Genomic DNA, 21,900 nt, shown 5'->3' on the forward strand with positions numbered 1-21,900 from the left:
TGCATGTCCTATAAGCAGACAATATAAATGTCAAACATTTTTTTGTTTGCTTTTTTTCTGTAGATTACTTGAATTTAATTTTAAATAATTTTTCTAGTTATTTGAAGCAGTTGCCTAGCTCCCAAACTTAATATCAAATGAGTATCACAGAGAAGCTTTTAAAATTTGAACGTTGAGACAAAGGGACAGAAACTTTCCAAAGTATTACTATTTGCATTGCTAGGTTTCTAAAATTTCCAGTGAGAACAAAATTACCGGTAAACATACAGTATTTTGACCATTTCAGGGCTTTTCCCCTTACACAGAGGTGTGACGAAGACTCCATTTATCCATTTATTTGTTTTCATCCAACTATAGTGTAGCTTATTTTTTTATTATATTTTTTAAGATTATTGAAAGGAAGGATGTGGCCATTTGTGTCATTGTTTCATTGACAAGTATTTTGCTGTATTTTAACACATGTATTGGACTCCACAAGACATCTAAACATGTCTTGTGGTATCAGGCACCAAGACATTAAATACATTAGCATCAGAAGTTCTGCAAGTTGTGGGGTAGGGCCTCTATGAATCAGATTTGTTTGTCCAGCACATCTCATAAATGCTCAGTCAGATTGATGTCTTGGAAATTTGGAGGCCAAGGTAACACCTTAAACTCTTTGTCATGTTCCTCAAACCATCCTTGAACAATGTGGCAGGGTACAGCAGCCTGATAGAGGCCTTTGCCATCAGGGAACACCATTACCATGAAGGGTGTACATGGTTTTTAGGTAGGTGGCATGTGTCAAAGTAACATCAACATGAATGCCAAGAAACAAGGTTTCCCACCAGAACATTGTCCAGAGCATAACACTGCCTCTGTCTGCCTGCCTACCCATTTGGCAGTGGACAGGGGCACTCTGAATGGTCTGTAGCTATGCAGCCACATATGAAGCAAACTGCAAAGCACTATGTGTTCTGACAGCTTTCTATCATTGCCAGTATTAAGTTTTTTAAACATTTCGAGCTAGAGTAGCTCTTCTGTGTGATCAGACCAAATGGGCTAGCCTTTGCTCTCCACGTGCATCAATGAGCCTTGGGCGACCCTTTTGTCAGTTCAACAGTCTTTCCTTGCACCACTTTTGATAGGTACTAAGCACTGCATACCGGGAACACCTTATTAGACTTACCATTTTGGATATCCTCTGACCCAGACATCTAGACATCACTATTTGGCCCTTATCAAAGTAACTCAGATCTATCCACTTGCCTATTTTTTGCTGCTTCCAGTGCATAAAATTTAAGAGCTGACTGTTCACTTGGAGTCTAAAGCCCAAAGTATACTTCTTTTTTGTACGCATATGCTAGTTTATGTATATAGTCGAACGCGTAGCCTTTCAAAGTATACTCCACTGACGTTATACACAACGTGGGCAGTCAACACATGTGCTCTAGAAAGATTCATCCATGTCCAGTGTCTGCTCTATTTTCCACCATAACTTATGACTGATAACAAATATTTTTGAACTCTATTAAACCAAAGGTGGGCAACTCATAAAATTTTACTCACAAGCGCTAGTCAATGTGAGCATCCGTTGTTGTTGCAGTCTTCGGTATTTTGTTGCTGTTCATCTCTTTAGTTTTGTTTTCTACTTTGAAACAATGGCCCAGAACAGTGATGACACCTTATGGAACAACAGATTACTGCAAAACAAATTAAATGTCTAGTGCAACCTGTGGTTACAAAAAACAGGTGGTGTACGTACAGCACGCATACTATACAGTACACATACTATTCTGATGACAAAATTCATAGCACACCCACTGTACTCTGACCCTTGCAGATATATATGTATGAGGTAACTCACCAAAACCCTGTATTTTGACATAACTCTGTGTGTTTTCGTCTATTGAAGTGCTAAGTTACTGGTGCGCTGTCTGGACGGCTCAGCCTATGCGTAACGTTACAGCCGAATGCGCTCCTTTCAAACTTTACTTAACGTACATAACCCCAGGTATGTGTGGCCACATTCTCGGGGTATAAAGAATAAATAAGGGAAGAGTTAATCTTCTGAAATAAAGCAGCAATATCTTCTCAGGTAAAAGTTGTTAGAACCGTGTCTAGGGACAAGCTGGTCGTCAGAAGATTATTTTATTATTTAATCTCTTTGAAAACTGGCTGTTGTTTTTACTACATTGCATTGTTATATTTCATAAAAGTTTTACCCGCCAACTGGCGACTGATACTGTTACATATACTCGCCAACGCCAATTTTTACTCGCATTTGGTGTTTGGCGAGTGTTAATTCTATGCCCTATACATGTCTGGGACAAGTAAATTTTTTCTGCTCAAAATGCAGAGTTCTGCGAGCTCGGGAATCCTCTCTTAAAAAAAAAGGAGAGAAGCACTCTTTCTGCGCATTCTAGGCTGTATATTACTGACTGTCCTAGAATAGAGATATTAACCTCAGGAAAGAAAGTATTTTGTTTCAAATCAAATTTTATTTGTCTTGATGTTTCAAAATGACTCTCTTGTGTGCTTTTCTTAGGTGCGTATAAAATGCACGTATAAATGCACGGATGTGATGACTGGAGATTTTAACTTAATAATAGATTACATTTTCTTTTTGTTTCTCGGCAAACCCTACTGTAACGGAGAGTCTGAGGCAAGAGGATCCATCCGCAGCATTTATTAGAAACAACAAACAAACAAACAGGGGCAAGCAGTAATCGTAATCCAAGAACAGGCAAAAGGGTCAGGGCAGGCAGCGAAGAATCAATAACGATATAAACAGTACAAGAAACAAGCACAGAAAAACAAACACTAGAAATAACGCTCAGAAATGTTGCCAGGGCAAAACAAGTTTCTAAGAGTAACTCAGAAGTTTATATAGGAGAGTAACAGGAAGTGGAGGGTCATGTGATGGTGAGGTGGAGCATGGGAAATGCAGTTTGTGCAGTTTGTGTGGTTCAAGAGTCTGTGTAGTGTGAAATGTTCAAGGAGTGGCAGAGTGCCCTCTGATGGCGCCGATCTGTAACAGAGATCCCCCAGGGGGAACAGGGGGAGGGATGGAGGGCCAGATCCATGTGGAGATGAAGGAACTAGGGATTGAGGCAGTAACCCGGAAGTTTATATAGGGGAGTGACAGTAAGTGGAGGATCATGTGATGGTGAGGTGGAGCATGGGAAATGCAGTTTGTGTGGTGCAAGAGTCTGTGTAGTGTGAAATGTTCAAGGAGTGGCCCTCTGATAGTGCCGATCTGTAACACCTACTGTACCATATGCCTTCAGAACACTTGGAATATGGAATGAGTTGCATGAGATAATTTCATGTTTGTAAAAAGATAGAAAAAGTTTACATGGTTATGAAGGCTTAAAGGCATCCGACTTTGTCTTGGCGACTAAGTGCTCTTTGTGATGAGTCACATTGATATGCTCCACTCGCATTTGTTCCTATTTCCGAGGAATGCAGGCTCGGTTTATCTCAACTCGCAGCGATTGCTTTGATCTACGGTGTCCGCATATCCTTTACAATCGGGTTGCCTGATGCCACGAATATTGCCCGCGTTGCTATAATGACGAAGTGTGAGCACCTATATATATATATTGGCATGTACATGAGCAATATCACACGAGTAGAGACTTGAGATATGGCTGTATATCAGCACTGTGTGATTACCTATGGCAATCGCCCTGCAGCCTTGTGCCTATGGCGAATCACAACCGTTCTGATATACAGCCATATCTCTGATATACAGCCATATCTTCTGATTCGCCACAGACACAAGGCTGCAGGACGATTGCCATAGGTAATCACAGAGTGCCGATATACAGCCATATCTCAAGTCTCTACTCGTGTGATATTGCGTTTATGCAACAGTTCAATGGCACGAGTGTGTAAATACATAAACAGAATAACAACGGAGTGTCTTTAAAAGCCCTCTTTTGTGCAAACTACTTCCTTTCGGCACAAATTCAAATCAAAGTTTGGCGGTTGATCAGCTGAGCATAAGCTCTGTTACTAATTCCAAAACTTTAGAACTAGTAACGAATGAACGTTGAGTTGCTTCATTGAATGCCTGTTGTATTACTGCATTAAAACCTCACTGTATCATGTATGAGTATTATGAGAGAGAGATGGACTGGGCAAGTGATTATCGTACCTGCATCTGATAGAGCATTCATTATTCATATTCACAATGATATGACATAGTTTGAATGTTTACTGAAGAAAGCGTTAATATCGTTTCATCAGTTAAGGGTGATTTTGCTGTTCAGTGCATTTATTTGCTGTGTCAAGCTGTTGTTGAAACTAAAAATAACTTCAGCTTAATAAATTTTCAGTTTAAAAGTCCCAAAGTCACTTTTTACTGCTCACTCATAAAAACAGTCTCTTGTCGCCATCTAAAGGCGGAACAATGTAACTAACATCAACATCACGAATACAGGCACGTTTATCAGTACTAAACACTATTATTAAATACATTATTTACAATATTGTTTATATAATTTTTTATTTATTGAGTAATAATATTTAATAAACAACAACAAAAACAGCCATCAAAAAGTTGCTTGGCAATTCAGTCAAGAGTAAAGGCAGCGTTCGGATATACAGCAGTGAACTTACATTAACATAAACTACTTACATACACTTACATAAACACATATCTCATGTGTAACCACTACAGAGACATCAGAGCCAGCAGTAAATTCCAGATGATCTGGCCGTGGTGAGAGTGCACTCGAGCGGATTGATAAATGCGGAACGCCCGCTGAGCATCTGGATCTCACACGTCCGAAAACGATGAAGCAAATTTTCTAATAGACGTTATCCTTATTAACAAACTGCATATTTTAACTATAAACAAGTACATTCTCACATATAAACCTCTGAAAACAACATTCTGTGACACAAAAGAGTAATATTTATAAAATGATACGCAATTTGGATGTCCGCCATGACACTCGAAAAAAAACAGACCCGGCTAGAACAAGCGGAGTGATACAAAATTGTGAAAGGGCATTCCTGTAGCGATACCAGTACAATATCTCAATTTTTGATAAATACGCATTGTTTAAGAGTTCATCGGATTCCCATTTTCCACAAGTTCATATGATTCTTTACGGTCTTAATTAAAAGTCTTTAATATACTTTGGTTAAAAATTCTCAATAGTAGTGTAAAAACACCCTTTTACCTTGTCAAAATCAGCTCTGCAAAAACTCAACTCATTTTATTGCATGGTCCCTGTAAGTGCAAATGAGCTCTGCTCGCCCCGCCCCTCTCTGTGAGCCTTAATGTTTACTTTAGCTGCATTTAGCCGCATTTAGCCACATCAGGAATGATTCACACGAACATACAAGACGCATATGTAGATCGGGATCGGCACTTTCCTTTTAAAAACGAAAGTAACGTTATCCTCTGCATCTTCAGTGGCTCAGATGTCAGGAGTAAATGACTACTGGTATGTTCATTATTACATCCAACAACAGAACACCTCAATCGCTCGATCAGAGGCATTCTTGTCTTCCTTCCTTCCTTCCTTAGTCGACACAATGGCGGTCGGTGTTGGACTGTTTCAGCTCAGTCAGGGCGGGTCTAAGGTAAGGCGCTCATGTCAATCTACTATCGTGGGAGCGGCCTCTGTCAGTGTGCTGTCACACCGACAAGAAGCTGAGAATGACCTGATTTTAAAAAGGGGATATTACTTTTAAAGATAAAAAAAAAAAAAAACACTGGGTGGATTTTTATCATTGTAGGATGGTTATGTACACAAACTGCCAACACACATTAATGTTTAAACAACATGTAAAAGTTAGTTTTGCATCCGATGACCCCTTTAAGAACTTCATGTGCACAACTTTAAAGGCAATTTTCTCAATATTTAGTTTTTTGCACCCTCAGATTCCATATTTTCAAATAGTTGTACATCTCAGTTGTACATATTCAGACTTACAACTATATATTCAGACTTGTAAAGTTCAAAGTTCAAATTTATTTCTAAAGCACTGAATAAAACAACAATGTTGACCATAGTGCTGTACAAGCAGTAACACAATGAGCAGAGAAAGACAAGTAAAAGAAAATGTATACCCATATATCTAAATAAGTAATACATCTTTGATCGAACGCTATCATAAAAAAATATGTTTTCAAATGGCTTTTAAACTGGCCGAGCGTAGGAAGGTCCCTAATTTGTAAAGGCAAACTGTTTTCTGTCCATAATTTATGAGCGGCGACTGCAAAAGCGCGATCCCCTCTAGACTTCATCTTAGACCGAGGAACAAGTTTCTGTGATTGAGATCGTAATGATCTCGTTGACTTTTGTTCCTGGATTAGATCAGCAATATAAAATGGGGCTAAACCATGTAGAGATTTAAATACAAATAATGAAATTTTAAAATTAATCCTAAAAGTAACAGGCAACCAATGCAATGATTTTAACACCGGAGTAATATGATCGAATTTGTGTTTGTATGTGTTTTTTTTTTTTTTTTTTTTTTTTGTTACATTCATATTAATCAGCATAATTAATCTTGATTGTATATTTTATTGTATTGACAGTCCTGAAAAGTAGATAATCGACCTTACCAGCGTTACTGTAGATGCACTGAAAATAGTTGTTATTAAAGTTGATGCTGTATTAAGTAGAATGCAGAATTACTTGTTCATATAACCCATTGGCCATTATGTAATTTTTAGGGTTGTCAATAGATACGGTTTTTAATCAGATTAATTACACCCTTTTTGTGTGTTGAAATTAAGCATATACCATTTATCTTGTTTAACATGTAAATTGTCTCATTATTTGCTATATCCAGCAAAGTAAACCAAAAGATTTAAGGGTAATTCTCACAAAATTGTATTTTCTGCATGCTTATTTCAATATACTTTCTTTCTTTTTTTTCAAAAAAGACACTCAGAGACTTCAAAAGGACATCAAAGAACCAAATGATATAAGACGTTTATATAACTGATACTTTTGTGCACACCAAAGCAAAAAAATAAAAATAAAAATAAAAATAAAAAAACTGGAAAAAAAAGTTGTATGTTTCAGAGTTCAAAGTCAATACCAAACAGGACCACATGGAGATGCCAAAAAATATACATACTGTATATATAAAGCAGATTTCATAGTTTCACTTATCACAGCAAGTCTTCCAGGTCCAGAAGCAGCAAAACAGCCTCAGACCATCACACTACCACCACTGTATTTTACTGTTGGTATGATGTTCTTTTTCTGAAATGCTGTGTTACTTTTACGCCAGATGTAATGGGACACACACCTTCCAAAAAGTTTAACTTTTGTCTCATCAGTCCACAGAGTATTTTCCCAAAAGTCTTGGGGATCGTCAAGATGTTTTCTGGCAAAACTGAGACGAGCCTTAATGTTCTTTTTGCTTAGCAGCAGCTTTCATCTTGGAACTCTGCCATGCAGGCCGTTTTTACCCAGCCTCTTTCTTATGGTAGAGTCATGAACACTTACCTTAACTGAGGCAAGAGAGAAAAAAACAAACCCACATGGCCCCGGTTAAAACATGTTGTGTTTTACTTGTGTTATCTTTGATTAATAATAACATTTCTTTGAAGATCTGAAACATTAAAGTGTGATAAACAAAAAAAAATTTAAATTCTGAAGGGGGCCAACACTTTTTCACACCAGTGTAAATACCTATAACAGTGCATGGATTCATTAGGAATGACTAAACACAGCAACATACACATGCAAATCAAAATATTGTCCTGAATGTGTGTGGAAACAACATGAAAGTACTGAAATGTGTCTTTGCATAGATGCAATGTTTGGTCTGTGTGTGAAAAGTGCTCATACATGGTATGTTTGTGCATCAATATATCAGATTTACGTATGCTTACTGTATGACCTCTCTACGTCACTGCAATCATCTTTATCTTTAAGGCAATCCTCAACCATCAAAACTTTATTAGAGAGAAGCTGGTTTGCTTTATCCAGCAGAGAAAAAATTTGCTTAGATAATGCATTCACTTAATTCACTTTCCAGCGATATCGTATACTATTTGAACTGAACTGACAATGATATCACTGAATTCATTGATGAACTGCCTTTAACTAAAAATAGATTGTTTACAATAATGCGTTACTTACACACTATTGTTCTGTTTAAATACTGTGCAGTTGCTTTGACACAATCTGTATTGTTAAAAGCGCTATATAAATAAAGGTGACTTGACTTGACTTGACTTGACTTAATGGATCATTGGACTGGAGTTTAGCAGTTTAAAATTATCTGATTGCAAACAGTGAAGCAAAATCTGTAACGTGATAAACAAACGAAGGGAAGCAAGTGCAGTGAAAAGGTAATATTTATTGAAACAGATGATGAATATTAGAACCGATGATCCAGATGATGTGTACAGATGATCCCAGTGTGGTGATGTCTCTCGACTGGGTGACACAAGGGCTAGATGGCAGAGTGGTGACGTGTCGTGAAGATCCCGTGGTGTAGATGATGTCCGAAAGTGATCCCACGACGAAATAAACATCCAACAAGACAAGACACGAACCAAGACAACCAACACAGTCCAACATCCAGAGTAACTATCAGACAAAGAGGGAGAAAATGGGATGAGTATTTGTAGCCGGATGAAATGAGTGACACCTGGTGGGGACTGATCAGCAGCTGCGCTGAATGAGCATGACGAACAACACAGACAGACACATGATCACAAGACAGAGCACATGGCATGATAAACAACACAGACAGACACATGATCACGAGACAGAGCACATGGCATGATAAACAACACAGACAGACACATGATCACGAGACATGAGAACACGGCAGATGTATGAACCGTGACAAAATCAGGCAAAAGATTTAGAATATAAAGTGTGTTTCAGTAATTTTGTGTTAATTGCATTAATTGTTAAGGATTTTTTTTAATAAATCACATGCGTTAACACGTTAGTGTTGACAGCCCTAGTCATTGTTGTACCTTGTGGAAGAATTAGTAAGCCGATACTTCAGAGTTCTAAAGTGCTATACAACGATTGTTTCATCTTTTATTCAACCTTCGTTCAGTAAAGTTCGTTCTTGGAGTTCTCGCATACACAGATCTCCTCACTGATTTTAACAGTAAAGTGCAGTGCCAAGAAATAATCTTGACATCTTAGAGCGTCATTCAACTAAATTCCCTGTGCAATGCATTCTAGGCCCAGTAGCAGCCGTCAGTCACTCCACATGAGTTCGCACATACCTGACATACATGCCTAAGAGCTTCTTTTTTTCGCAACTCACTGGAGTACCCATCAACCCAGAGACTCATTAGGGCCCAGAGTCCACTCAGAGCTTTCAGTACCTTCATGTCTCCGCAGACTTGTGGAAGAACTGCCTGTCACAGATGCTTCTATTCTCTGCTCACACAGCCTCTGTAGGGCTGTGTTTGCCTTGAAGAGGCTTTTGTGTATTGTCTAACGGTTGTCTGACATAAGCCTTTTCGATGTTGCCTTTGAGATGCTACAAAGATACAGCATGTCAGGAGCTGGAGGACGTTAATGTTGATCAGAACAGGTCTGTGTAAGTTTTGTGAGAGGGTTTCTGGTTCTCTAAGGGACAAATGTGACCTATGTATTAGGGATGCACCGATCCTTATCGGCCGATCACTTGCGCGTTTTGTCAGTAAAGCCAGTTCTGTAATCAGCGGTAAATGCCATCAGGTGCGTGATTTCACGTTGAGCCGTATATACTACACACAGCCGTTGTTCACTGACGAGCTGCGCACATTCACATTGATAATGAACATTGATTTGCGCAGCTCGTCGGTAAACAACGGCTGTGTGTAGTATATACGGCTCAACGTGAAATCACGCGCCTGATGGAATTTACCGCTGATTACAGAACCGGCTTTACTGACAAAACGCGCAAGCATTATCGGCCGATTCGTATCGGTGCATCCCTACTATGTATCATCAAAGCAATCAAAACAAAACAATGTTTCCATCACCTTTATTAACACATTTTTCAAGTCATTCATGTAGCAACAAGCCCCACACTTTTCTTCTTATAGAGGCGTGAGATCAAGATATCACAACTGTGCATGTGTGATCACTCCTTTTTGCCTATTTTTAACTGCATTAGAACAGAGAATGATTCCATATTGTCTGATATAACCCCTGTTATAAAATATTTTTATGTATATAGCAATACAAAAGGCACATGTGTATTTGATGTGCACTTTTGTATTATACTGTATATACATAAACATATTCCTTTTACTCTCTGCACAACTCTGTATTACATTAGATTGATTTTAAGTATCGGATCTGGATATGGTATCTGCAGATGCTCAAAATTCAATGACTCTGATCAGATCTGGGACACAAAAAACCTGATCGGGACATCCCTATTGGGTCAGTATAATTTTTTATGTTTTTAAAATATTTTTTTTATGATCATCACAGATATTGTAAAATATTATTACAATGTAATATAACTGTTTTCTGTTTTTACTATGCATTAATATATTCCTCTGATGCAAAGCTGAATTTTCAGCATCATTACTCCAGTCTTTAATGTCACATGATCATTTAGAAATCATTGTAATATGCTGATTTATTACTGATGTTTTTAAACCGTTGGCTGCTTAATATATGTATATATATACACTACCAGTCAAAAGTTTGGACACACTTCCCAACTCTCTTTAATATATATATATATATATATTATTATCCATATCTATCTATATCCATTGACTTTCTACAGAGACCCCATAGCATGCCGGGACTTTTCTGGGGGCTAATTGAGATGACTAGGGTAAAGTCACGTGAGAGGAGGCAATGTTCCAGTCACTATGTGATTGGATATGATCAATTATGATTGGATGTTATTGGTTAGTGCAATAAATCACGCCTCTTGTTTTTATGCAAGATCTTGGTCTGAATGAAGAAAATTATGACTTTATTGAGTAATTATAAAGTAAGTAAACAACTCTCCCACTTAGATATCACTTCAGAATGATGTGTCACATCAGAATGAAACATGAAATGGCTGCCTTAAAAATGTGATGACTGTGTGAGTTTTTAGTGAGCATTCAGCTTGATGAAATGAAAGATGTATCTTCATGCCTGTGACAATGTTTACAGGGCTTTCATGACAATGACCCAAACATAAATTACTATTAAAAAGAACAGCTGAACATCAGTTCACAAATAAAAAAACTGATTGTCTATTTACAAGTGCAAATAGCCCGCCTTGTTGGCAGAGTAGGGTTAGGATAGGTGTCGGGAGGGATGGAGTCTATAGCTATTTGTAATTGGTGTAAACATTAAATGTAACACGACATACAGTATATATATATATATAGTATATATATATGAGGGGGGAAAAGTATTTGTATTTGTATTCGAGTAAAATTCTAAATAGGTGTAAAAATCCAGTTTTTGGAAAAAAAATCCATCCTGTTTTACCCCTCACCATCCATCCTGTTTTACCCCTCACCCCTCGACTCCTGAATGTCACTCACTCACTCATGCGGGCATACACTGATTGCGGTCTCATGAGGAAACGCAGCTTTTTGATATAACGTTTTTCTTGTTCCCGAATACAAATATTTTTTTAAGTATTTGTTCGAAATAAGTATTTGTAAAAAAAACACGCTATTTGTGCCTTTCCGAATACCGTATTCGGGTTCGGCTCCACCCCTAATATATATATATATATAAATATATATATATATATATATATATATATATATGTTACGGAGTGACAGAGGCAAGAGGCTTTTATTGAGAGACATGGTCAAACAGAAGCAAGAGTCAACTCCAGCAAGGGCAAGACACAAGAGTATTTAGCTAAACAGGCGAGGGTCGATCAACAGCAAACGTAATCCATAGGGTGAGACAAATGGGTAATCCACAGACAGGTGATAGTCCAGACAAGGGGCGATCAGAGTCTAAAAAAGGCAAGACAAGAGGTTAATCCAAAACAGGCAAGAATGTTCCAGGGCAGACAGAGAAACAGGCGAAGCGAGGAAATCAGGCTAGGATCAAAACACGGAAAACCAGACTAGAAACAAGACTTAATTAGACTCAGGAAAACTTGAAATGGCTCCGTAAAGTGCTATCGCTAGGAGAGTGATAAACACAACAATACTCAGCGTTGAATGGTAATGTGAGACTGATCTTTATGGAGTGTGTAATTGACTGCACCTGTGTGCGCAATCAGTGAAGTGGAGCATGGGAAATGTAGTCCGCTGTATTTTGGGTTCACTTTAGCTTTCAAAAAAGAGCACGTTCAGCAAGGAGGGGAGAGGATGAAAGGGGGTGCACAGTAAGCCCCCTGGGTTGCTCTTTGATGCTTTCTGATCTTTTGGCTTTATGGTCATTGGATAGCTAGAGGTATGTGCGTGTTCCTAATATACAAGTCAAGTTTGTAAGACAGCTTACTTTTGAAATGTCCACTGCACCAAAGAACTAGGCCACTCACAATGATCATGCCGTAATGCTATTCCAAAAAGGAAGCAGGCAACCTAGATTTGACTCGTTATTTATCCCACTGTTTTACCTATTTCCATTCTGCCTCTCTTCTGTTGGATAGATCCTTCTCAATCCATTTTACAGAGAGAACATATGGCTGGTTGGCCACATGTCACATCCTGTCTACTCTGATGCAGAACCAGGGGGCGTTTTTTTTTTTTAGGGTGGACTGCATTAAAAATTGTTTTAGGCTGTTTCACGGCATGGGGTCCTTCCACATTACAAATAGTCGACCGTTTTCTTTTTTTTCCTCCAGATGGTTTCTGTCTGTAACGTTGGATTTTAATCATTGCTTCATTTAGGATTAATTTTCATCTTCTGACATTGATCATTGCTAAAAACTGGACGAGGATTCATTGATTAGCGTGAGACATATTGGCAATGCTCATCAGCGCAGCAGGGAGGGCGGCTACAAGCAGAGCAAGATGAGGTCTTCATATGGTAATGGTCTCTTACTGTGAACCGTGTTTTTTTTTATGTGGGCATGCTCTAGAAGCTCTGATATGAGAAATAAATGTGCATTAGTGTGCTATGACCCGAGACAAAGAGACCATCACAAATCACAGGAGAACTTCTCCATGAAAGATTTTCTCATCTTGTTTAGACAGCAAGGAACCATTTATCTCACAGACTGGTTTTCACAGCACTTCCACCATTACATTACTGCCATTTTCTAAGATTTGTTTATTTTGTTGGAGTTTAATACAGATTAGTGCTGGGCAGACAGCTGCCTGTGTCTGCAGTCTTTTGATGCCTTGGCAAGCAAATCTCGGACTGTTGGGGAGCGTGAAAAGGCTTCTTTTGTGCTTCATCAGCATGGCTGACGTCTTAGTAGCTGGAAAACATCCTTACAATGCAACGGCAGGTTTCAGGTACCCTCCTGCCAATGATGAGCTTCATTATTGGACTGAAATCTTGCTGTACCTTGCTGAAAAGGCCATTTTAGACCAGCATGAATTTCAATGCTGGGTCAAGATGCTTTGATGCGGTTTACCTGCAAGGCCAGCACCAAACCCACACTAACTAGCATATGTTGTTGCGTACTGTAAAGCTGTAAGAACCTCAGATACTCTGATCTCCTCTGAATTATGCAGCTAAACCGAATGATATTAGTAAACCTTGCAGCTGGTGACTAAGAATGTATTTGCTACATTGTGTCCGTGAGATCTGTGAGCATGTCAAAGCATCAGCACTGCCAAAAAAAAATTCCTCAGGCTCTAGAAGGTTAATACCACCTGGTGTATGACCCTAGGTGACATCCTGTCCCCAGTGAACAATATGAATAATGAATAATAGTGAATAATCATTATCCTAGAATAATATTTAAATGATGATCAGAAATTAATTGGATCTTTAATCTAAATTAGAGGTCATTAATTAAAGTGGAGTCAGATAATTAAAATATTAATGAAGCCAGAGATTTATTGGAAACAAACAGCTGCAGTAACTTAGAACAAGACGTGTACTATGCACGTTGTTTGAATTAAATCATCTTACTTTTTACTAATCTATAGGATTATTTATATATAGGATTATTTGTGGTCAAAATTAAGCACACACACACACACACACACACACTAGTGTTCTTGAGTCATTGCATGAAATTTAAGGAATTTGTTGAAGTCTAGCCTCCATTTATCTTTCAATTCTTTCTGTTACTGCATCTCCATACCACAACTTTTGTGTATTGCCCAACAGTAGCAGGTTGTCTAAAGTCTAAAATCACTCCATATTTACTCTAATACTTCTGTGATATTGCTTATTTAAGTTTCAGGAACAGTTGATGGTAAGTTTCTGCCAGAAGAGAATATAAAACTTAGAGAGCTACCATTTGTTACCATGGCAACTAAAAGCTATGTGTCCATCATCTGAGGCTACGTCTACATTAATCCGGATACATTTGAAAACGGAGTTTTCGTTTGAAAACGCTCTCCGTCCACACTAGCGTTTCCAAGCGTTTTCCAAAAGTTTCTCATCCACACTGAAACGTAGGAAAACAAATTCGCCTTACCGCGCATGCGTAAAGCCTCCAAAATTATACAGACATAATAAGTTTTCACGCAATTCTTCTGGCGGGATAATTTACGGAAATATCTATATCGTGCTCATTCATATTTTATCTGAAAAGCAGTTGTCGCCATGTTTTGCAGGACAGCAACTGTGAGTAAATTTTCTGTCATCATTTTAGGACTGTAATTTGAGGAGTGTACAAGGTAAATCTCTTTAGCAGCAGTGTGACAGTGAATAGCACAGGCACAATTACTGGTGTAAACATAGATATCTATTGGTACAATATGCGTCACATGACTAAATATGCGTCATCGTTTTCAAAAGCCTCCGTTTTCACAGTCCACACTTCAACGCGAAAACGGCGTTTTCAGATTTATCCACTTTGCAGAGCGTTTTCAAAAAGCTCCGTTTTCCTTGACAAAAACGCCGTCTCGGTGTGGACGGAAGGCCAAAACGGAGAGAAAAAGATGCGTTTTCAAACGAAAACGTATTAGTGTGGACATGGCCTGAGCTTGCAGAACTTTACACAGCATTTGTAACTAGCTACAGGCAGGGGCGAAGCTAGAGGATGGCTGTAGCCTCTGTTGACCTAAACTTGGCCAGCCTGCTCACAATCACTGTTTCTGTATTTTATCGTCTTAATCTTATTTAAAACCATCTCTTTATGACCACAACACACATAGATGTTTCAGCCACACATGTTAATTTTGCTGAACAGTGAACAGTAGATATACAAGTGTGTGGAACGGTTTACCCTTCTGGGGTCTGAGGGTGTTTTGGGGCCCTGAAGAAGTTTTGACTGTGTGACTTTGTGTGTTTTTTTTTTTTTTTTCTCAGTATCTTAAAAACATATTAATGTCTACAACTACAACATGATTAAATATGGAGGCAATTACACCAGCATCAAAATGTTGCATGCATATTTTTGGTATATGTGTCACATTTAGGAAAATGTCTCTTAAATGTGTGCACTAAAATATACTGCTATGTGAGATCACAATATATATTAAGTCACAAGTTGATATGTAATTTTGATCTGTAATTTAATGTACAAATAAATGTGAATGCTATGCATAATAGAAAATAGGTGCCAATTTTGTGTTTGATGAAATGCAAATGGATCACATTTAAATGTGCGTAAAATAACTTATTTTACATTCTGGCATTTATGTGCATATTCACATTCTTTACATGGAGATTCAAACGAGACTTTTTTTCCTTTGTTCTGAGTTTAATTTAGGTATGAACTGTTGCAATTAATTTATTTTGACTATAGAATGTTAAACATTCAGGCCCGGTTTCCCAGACAGGGCTTAGACTAAGCCAGGATTAGACCATAGTTCAATTAGGACATTTAAGTAATTTTTATAAACACGCTTAGAAAAAAACATTACTGGTGTGCATCTTGAGACAAAACAAAGGCACTGATATATTTTAAAATCAATCAGTGCAATTTTATTTCAGTTGATACACCTCAGACTTACATTTTAGTCTAGGACTAGGCTTAAGCCTTGTCTGCGAAACCGGGCCTCAGTGTTTACTTTTTCAGTTTCAAGTTTGAAGCAGAACTTGCAGTGTAATTGATTAGGTAAAATGAAATGAAGGTTGACTAATATTTGAACTCTCATCCATGAGGATGCAATTTTCGGGGTATTGAGAATCAGGCTGACTAAGCTGACTGAGCAAGTTGAACTTTAGCTGCATTGTGAGCCTCATTTCTATTAATATGCCTGGAAATAGGGAATAATTAGTCAATTAATATTTGGTCTGGTCATGTCTGGTTTGCTGGTGTTAGTGAGGTTTGGACACTTGCCAGCCTTTTAAAGTAGTATGTTTTGAAAAATTCATTATACCTACAGTACATAGTAGTTCCCTGCTTTGAAAATGTTTTACTGATCCATTTACCCTTCATTAGGAGGAGAAGAAAAAAGAACAGAAACAAATATATTTTTGTCTGATCATTTTGTGTAGTACAGTTTTAACTCTAGACCAAATTAAATTATTTACTTCAATTCGCAAAACACATTTAAATTAAATGTCTACAGCAATAATTCCAATTTTATTACAAAGCTGTTTTAGTTTCTAAATAAATCCCTAATACAACAAATTTTAAAAAGTGTGTGCTTAAAACATAAACATTAAAATGTTTTTTTTTTTGTTTTTTTGTTTTTTTTTGCCATTAAGCAGTTATGTAGCTGTGACAAACTCCTATCGGTAATAGAAACTATTACAAAAATTATACTGAGGGTCCAGCCAAAATAAAGATTCTGATCTCTTGGCATTCTTTTTTTTTTCTTCAAGATAACAGTTTTCTGTTCTTCATTATCCTCTAGTCAGCATAGAATATGAAGTGGCTAAAGTTCTGCCAGCTTTAAAACTGACTAGGGTTGTTGACATTATAGTGATTGATTTGTATTGAGAAAGACAGAGACAATGGACAATCAACTGAAGCCTCACTGAAGGTCATGACTGCACCATTGCTGCTTCTCTCTTCTCAATAGGAAGCCCAATCATTCAGTCTATTCACACTTAAGTGTGTTACAGGCAGCTCATAAATCATTGCGGCATCCATGGCTTAATTTGTTTGAGAGCGTAATTAAAATTACTTCTATATAGCGAATACAAAGGGTATCAGTGTGTTAGTCGTACTACAGAGAATCTGCAGTGGGGCTAGTGGGGCAGTTGTGGCCTAATCGTTAGAGCGTCAAACTTATAACCTGAAGGTTGCGGGTTCGAGTCTCAGGTCCAGCAGGGATTGTTGGTGGGGGGAGTGAATGATCAGCACTCTCTTAGTCAAGTCAAGTCAAGATTATTTATACTGCGCTTTTTACAACACAAGTTGTGTCAAAGCAACCTTACAGTATTAAAATAATAAAGTAAAATGTCAATAATAATGCAAGAGTTCCATATTGCAACAAAGTCAAATTGGGGAGGACTCATCTGGTTCCCATGGCCTTGTCCCATGGCCATTTGGGGTAGGAGTTCTTTCTTGATGATCTGTCTCTGGGGCTCATCTACATTCTAAAATATGCTGGGTTGTTTTAACCCAACGTTGGGTCAAATATGGTTATAGTGTTGGGTTAAAAATTTAATTGAAAAATTTAACCCAACAGTTGGGTTAGTCCATATTTAACCCAACGTTGGGTTAAAACAACCCAGCATTCAGTGTAGTTGACATGGTATCCGCTGACATTCGGCTGTAGGTGTTGATCCACCATCTGCTCTTGGTTTGGACTGGGTCCGGGGGACTGCAGTGACCATCTGATCTGGATACGGGCTGGATCTGGTGGCTATGGTGACCTGGGAATAAGAAACAAACAGACTAATATTAATGTAGATGCAAGAGTTCCAAGTTGCCACAAAATCAGATTGGAGAGGACTCATCTGGTTTTCGCTGTCTTGCGTCAATGGCCGTCTAAGTGATGAGGTCTTCACTGATGATCTGTCTCTGGGGCTCATCTAGTTGATGTGGTCTCTGCTGACATTCAGGGCTGTAGAGGATATCTCTGGGTGCTGATGGGCACGGACTAGATCCGGGAGACTGCATTGACCGTCTGATCTGGATACAGGTGGCTGCGGTGACCTCGGAATAAGAAGGAAAGATACTAATATTAGCGTAGATGCCATTCTTCTTCTGATGCAACGAGTACATCAGGTGTTATAGTCAAGTGTCCCTGGTTCCGGTTGACCTAAATAATGCAGCCTAACAATCCTTTAACGGATTTGGATTATGAAATGTATTAAGTGTTGGCCAGGTTAAAGAGATGGGTCTTTAATCTAGATTTAAACTGACAGAGTGTGTCTGCCTCCCGAACAGTGTTAGGTAGATTGTTCCAGAGTTTGGGTGCTAAATGTGAAAAAGATCTGCCGCCCGAAGTTGATTTTGATATTCTAGGTATTATCAAATTGCCAGAATTTTGACAACGCAGCGGACGTGAGGGACTATAATATGATAAGAGCTCGCTCAAGTACTGAGGAGCTAAACCATTCAGGGCTTTATAAGTAATTAGCAAGATCTATACGATGTTTAATAGGGAGCCAGTGCAGTGTTGACAGAACCGGGCTAATATGGTCATACTTTCTGGTTCTTCCACCTTTAATATCATGACGGAGGTGAGACCCTTGAGCAAGGCAAACCCAACAGGTGCAAGGCAAACCCAACGGGTGCCGCAGCATGGCTGCTCACTGCTCTGGGTGTGTGTTCACAGTGTGTGTGTTCACTAGTTTGTGTGTGTACTTGGATGTGTTAAATGCAGAGCACAAATTCCATACTTGGCCACATGTCACATCCTTTCCAATATGTTATCACACAGAAAAGAAACTGCACTTATCAATGCATTTCATAGGATCTTTAAGCAAAGAAGAAAAAGATGAAAGTAATACTCCAGTTAGCTTTGCAGCTTGCTAAAAATAGGAAACATGTCCAGGAGTCTGCCTGTTTGCATTCAGTAGGAACAACAGGCAATGCAAGGTAAATATTTAATAACTCTGACCCAGAGAAAAAAAGATCAAAGTGAAGATTGGTTGTTTGACTTTGAGCGAATAGTGAGTCAAAGCTGTTACCCTCCACATTCACTCCTCTTTTCCTATTACAAAGAGTTGAAGGCTAATTTTGAGTGACACTCCTACATTTTAAAAAACAGCAATGGACTTGGATTATCAGATATGTAAGGCATGTAATCTATATTATGTAAATTACATGTATTTAAGTAGGTAAGGTTGTTTTCACACTAAAGTGAAAATGCACCCTGCTGAAAAAAACAGCATATGCTGGTTAGGTATGTTTTGGTGCTGGGATGCTGGTCCTTTGCTGGTTTATGCTGGTCCTTTGCTGGTTTATGCTGGTTCATGCTGGTCCTTTGCTGGTTAATGCTGGTCCTTTGCTGGTTTATACTGGTCATTTTGCTGGTCAAGGACCAGCATAAACCAGCAAAGGACCAGCATTAACCAGCAAAAGAACCAGCATAAACCAGCAAAGGACCAGCATAAACCAGCTAAAACCAGCATCCCAGCACCAAAACATACCTAACCAGCATATGCTGGTTTTTTTCATTGCTCAACAATCAGACTGCAGGATTTTTGTGGATTGATTTAATGAAGGGCCCAGTACGAATATCTATTGACAATTTTGCTCCTTAGCATGACTCAGAGAATATGGTAAGTAGTGGTGCAACGGATCACAAAACTCACGGTTCGGATCATATCACGGATTTGGAGTCACGGATCGGATCATTTTTCGGATCAGCAAAAAACAAACAAAACAATTTTTTTTTTTTTTTAATAATTACTGAATGCTAACTTTAAGTACTTCTAATCCACAGCAAAAACTACTAGCTGAACTAATAAAGTCAATTACAAAAATGACAAGTGTAGATGAATACAACATAAAGTTACTAATAAAATCAATAACACTAGTATTCAGGTGCAGAAATTTAATATTTAATTGTAAAATAACTAGTGCTTCTCACTGCAGGTATAAATAGGACGCTGTGTCTTTAAGGCCTAATGCACGTCTCTAATACTGGCACGCATCTTTCTTAGCTGTTTCGGTTCACTGAAGACATAACCGACTGTGTTTATCAGAATACCAAAACGGTTATTAAACATAACTTTGCATGTATGTTAAGAGAAGTTTTAAAGAGGAATCAATCTGTGAATCACGCAGTTTGAATCGCGCGTCTCTCTCTCTCTGTGCGCGTGCTCGCTTCAGGTATGTGCGGCAACGGAAAAAAAAGAAAGAAACAGCGCGCGTGTTCTCTTTTGCTGCAGCAGTTTAAGTAGTTTGAATGGTTAAATTGGCAAGACAAAACATATGCAAATTATACACTTTTACTCTATGAAGGTTCAATTTAACAGTTAATCCGCGAACCACATGCGTACCGAACCGTGGGGTCCGGTCCGTACGGATCACGGATCATCTGCGATCCGTTGCACCCCTAATGGTAAGGAGAATTTAGCACTTAGGTAGCACTTAGACTGCTTCTGAAATTAGTTGCAAAGAGATCGCACAGACTGTTCGAGGCTGAGGAAGTTTGAGGAAGTGTATAATGAAGAGCGAAGTGTTTCATGTAATTTATTACATAATTAGCTTATTGCTAGCATATATTGAAAAAGACACATGCCGTTTAGTTTTATTACTGTGTCCACTTCAATGTTAGCAGTTTAATGTTAGAGTGACATTATGAGTGTATTGTAAAGTATAATACAAATATAATTTCCCCAAATTAATCTGCAAATGAAAGTTCTTTTAAAATTTTAAGCTTATTATGTGAGTTATATAATTTAAAAAAATATTGATTGTAAATCCATTAGAGGAAGATAAATGTAGGCTTCTACAACTTATACAGTCACCTCAGGAGGATGATGGTCACGTATGATAGGGATTTTATTCCTATTCCTAATTTATAAGTGTTTAAACTGACAGTGTTACAGATTAACCCATAATACAGTACAGTACAGTAGATTAATATGGCATCCAGTGTGGTGTTATGTAATGGCTCTGCAATGAGACACATTTATATTCATTTTCTATGATTTTGCAAAAGTGTGTCTTTGCTTCAAAAATCCAGGCATGTTTCTATTCCATTAACGCTGAAATATTAATGTTGGAATTAAGTGTGCAGGAAGGTATTGACAGGGTCATCACTTACCCCAACAATGTGGGCCCTGCAGACTTCTAAATGCTACAAATGCTCCCTGCCATCCTCAAAATATTACAAAATCACTCTAGCGTTTCATGGCCATTTGGTGAAGGAGGCCTGCAGATCTTTACCCAGATTCAAGCGAGAGGCCATTAATCTCATTTAATCGATTCATCTCCTGCATGTGTCGTGATACCATTTTGATGAGCTCTAACCTCAGGCTAAATATACCCCTTAGGTCATGTACTGTAGATGGCATATGTAAATCTATACACAAGGCTTAGTTATCTATTTGATACTGGATGCCCTCATCAAAGGTCTCAGGGTTGTTTGATACTTGCAGCCACAAGTATTTTCATTCATTTCTGAATCTCCTGAGTAGACTAATTTTTGTCAACTGCTTGGAATCATTACATCTCATTCACTAATAAATATATAGATTATTTGTATTTATATGCACAGTAGTTCTTCTGAAACATTTCTACAATTATTCTGGAATTGAACACAATGTTACTTCAGCATTTTGTTGGTGTGATTTTTTTTTTTTTTTTTTTTTTTTTTTTGTTCACTCCAAGAAAGCAAGGCTGGATTGCTTTAATTCCAGACCTACTTGCTGAAATAAAAAAATATATATATTTAGGGCAGTTGTAGCCTAATGGTTAAAGAAACTGAGTCTCCTTGCATCCTTTTTATCTGTGACAGACAAAGTGCTAATTTGTGTATTTTGTTAAGATTTAGTAATAAAACAATACAGA

The 21,900-nt window shown here is 38.1% G+C and overlaps 1 protein-coding gene across 1 annotated transcript in view; it reads left to right on the forward strand.

Annotated features, from left to right (window-relative positions):
* The first annotated feature begins 799 nt into the window (after positions 1–799).
* LOC141332948 (neurexin-3b-beta-like) overlaps positions 800–21,900 on the forward strand; it is a 62,303-nt gene continuing 41,202 nt past the window's right edge. The window contains exons 1-2 of the mRNA XM_073837905.1: positions 800–905; positions 2,980–3,095. Of these exons, the coding sequence (XP_073694006.1) occupies positions 800–905; positions 2,980–3,095 (222 nt within the window). The remainder of the gene's footprint in view (positions 906–2,979; positions 3,096–21,900) is intronic.

Source organism: Garra rufa, chromosome 4, assembly GCF_049309525.1.
Source record: "Garra rufa chromosome 4, GarRuf1.0, whole genome shotgun sequence".
Taxonomy (NCBI): domain Eukaryota; kingdom Metazoa; phylum Chordata; class Actinopteri; order Cypriniformes; family Cyprinidae; genus Garra; species Garra rufa.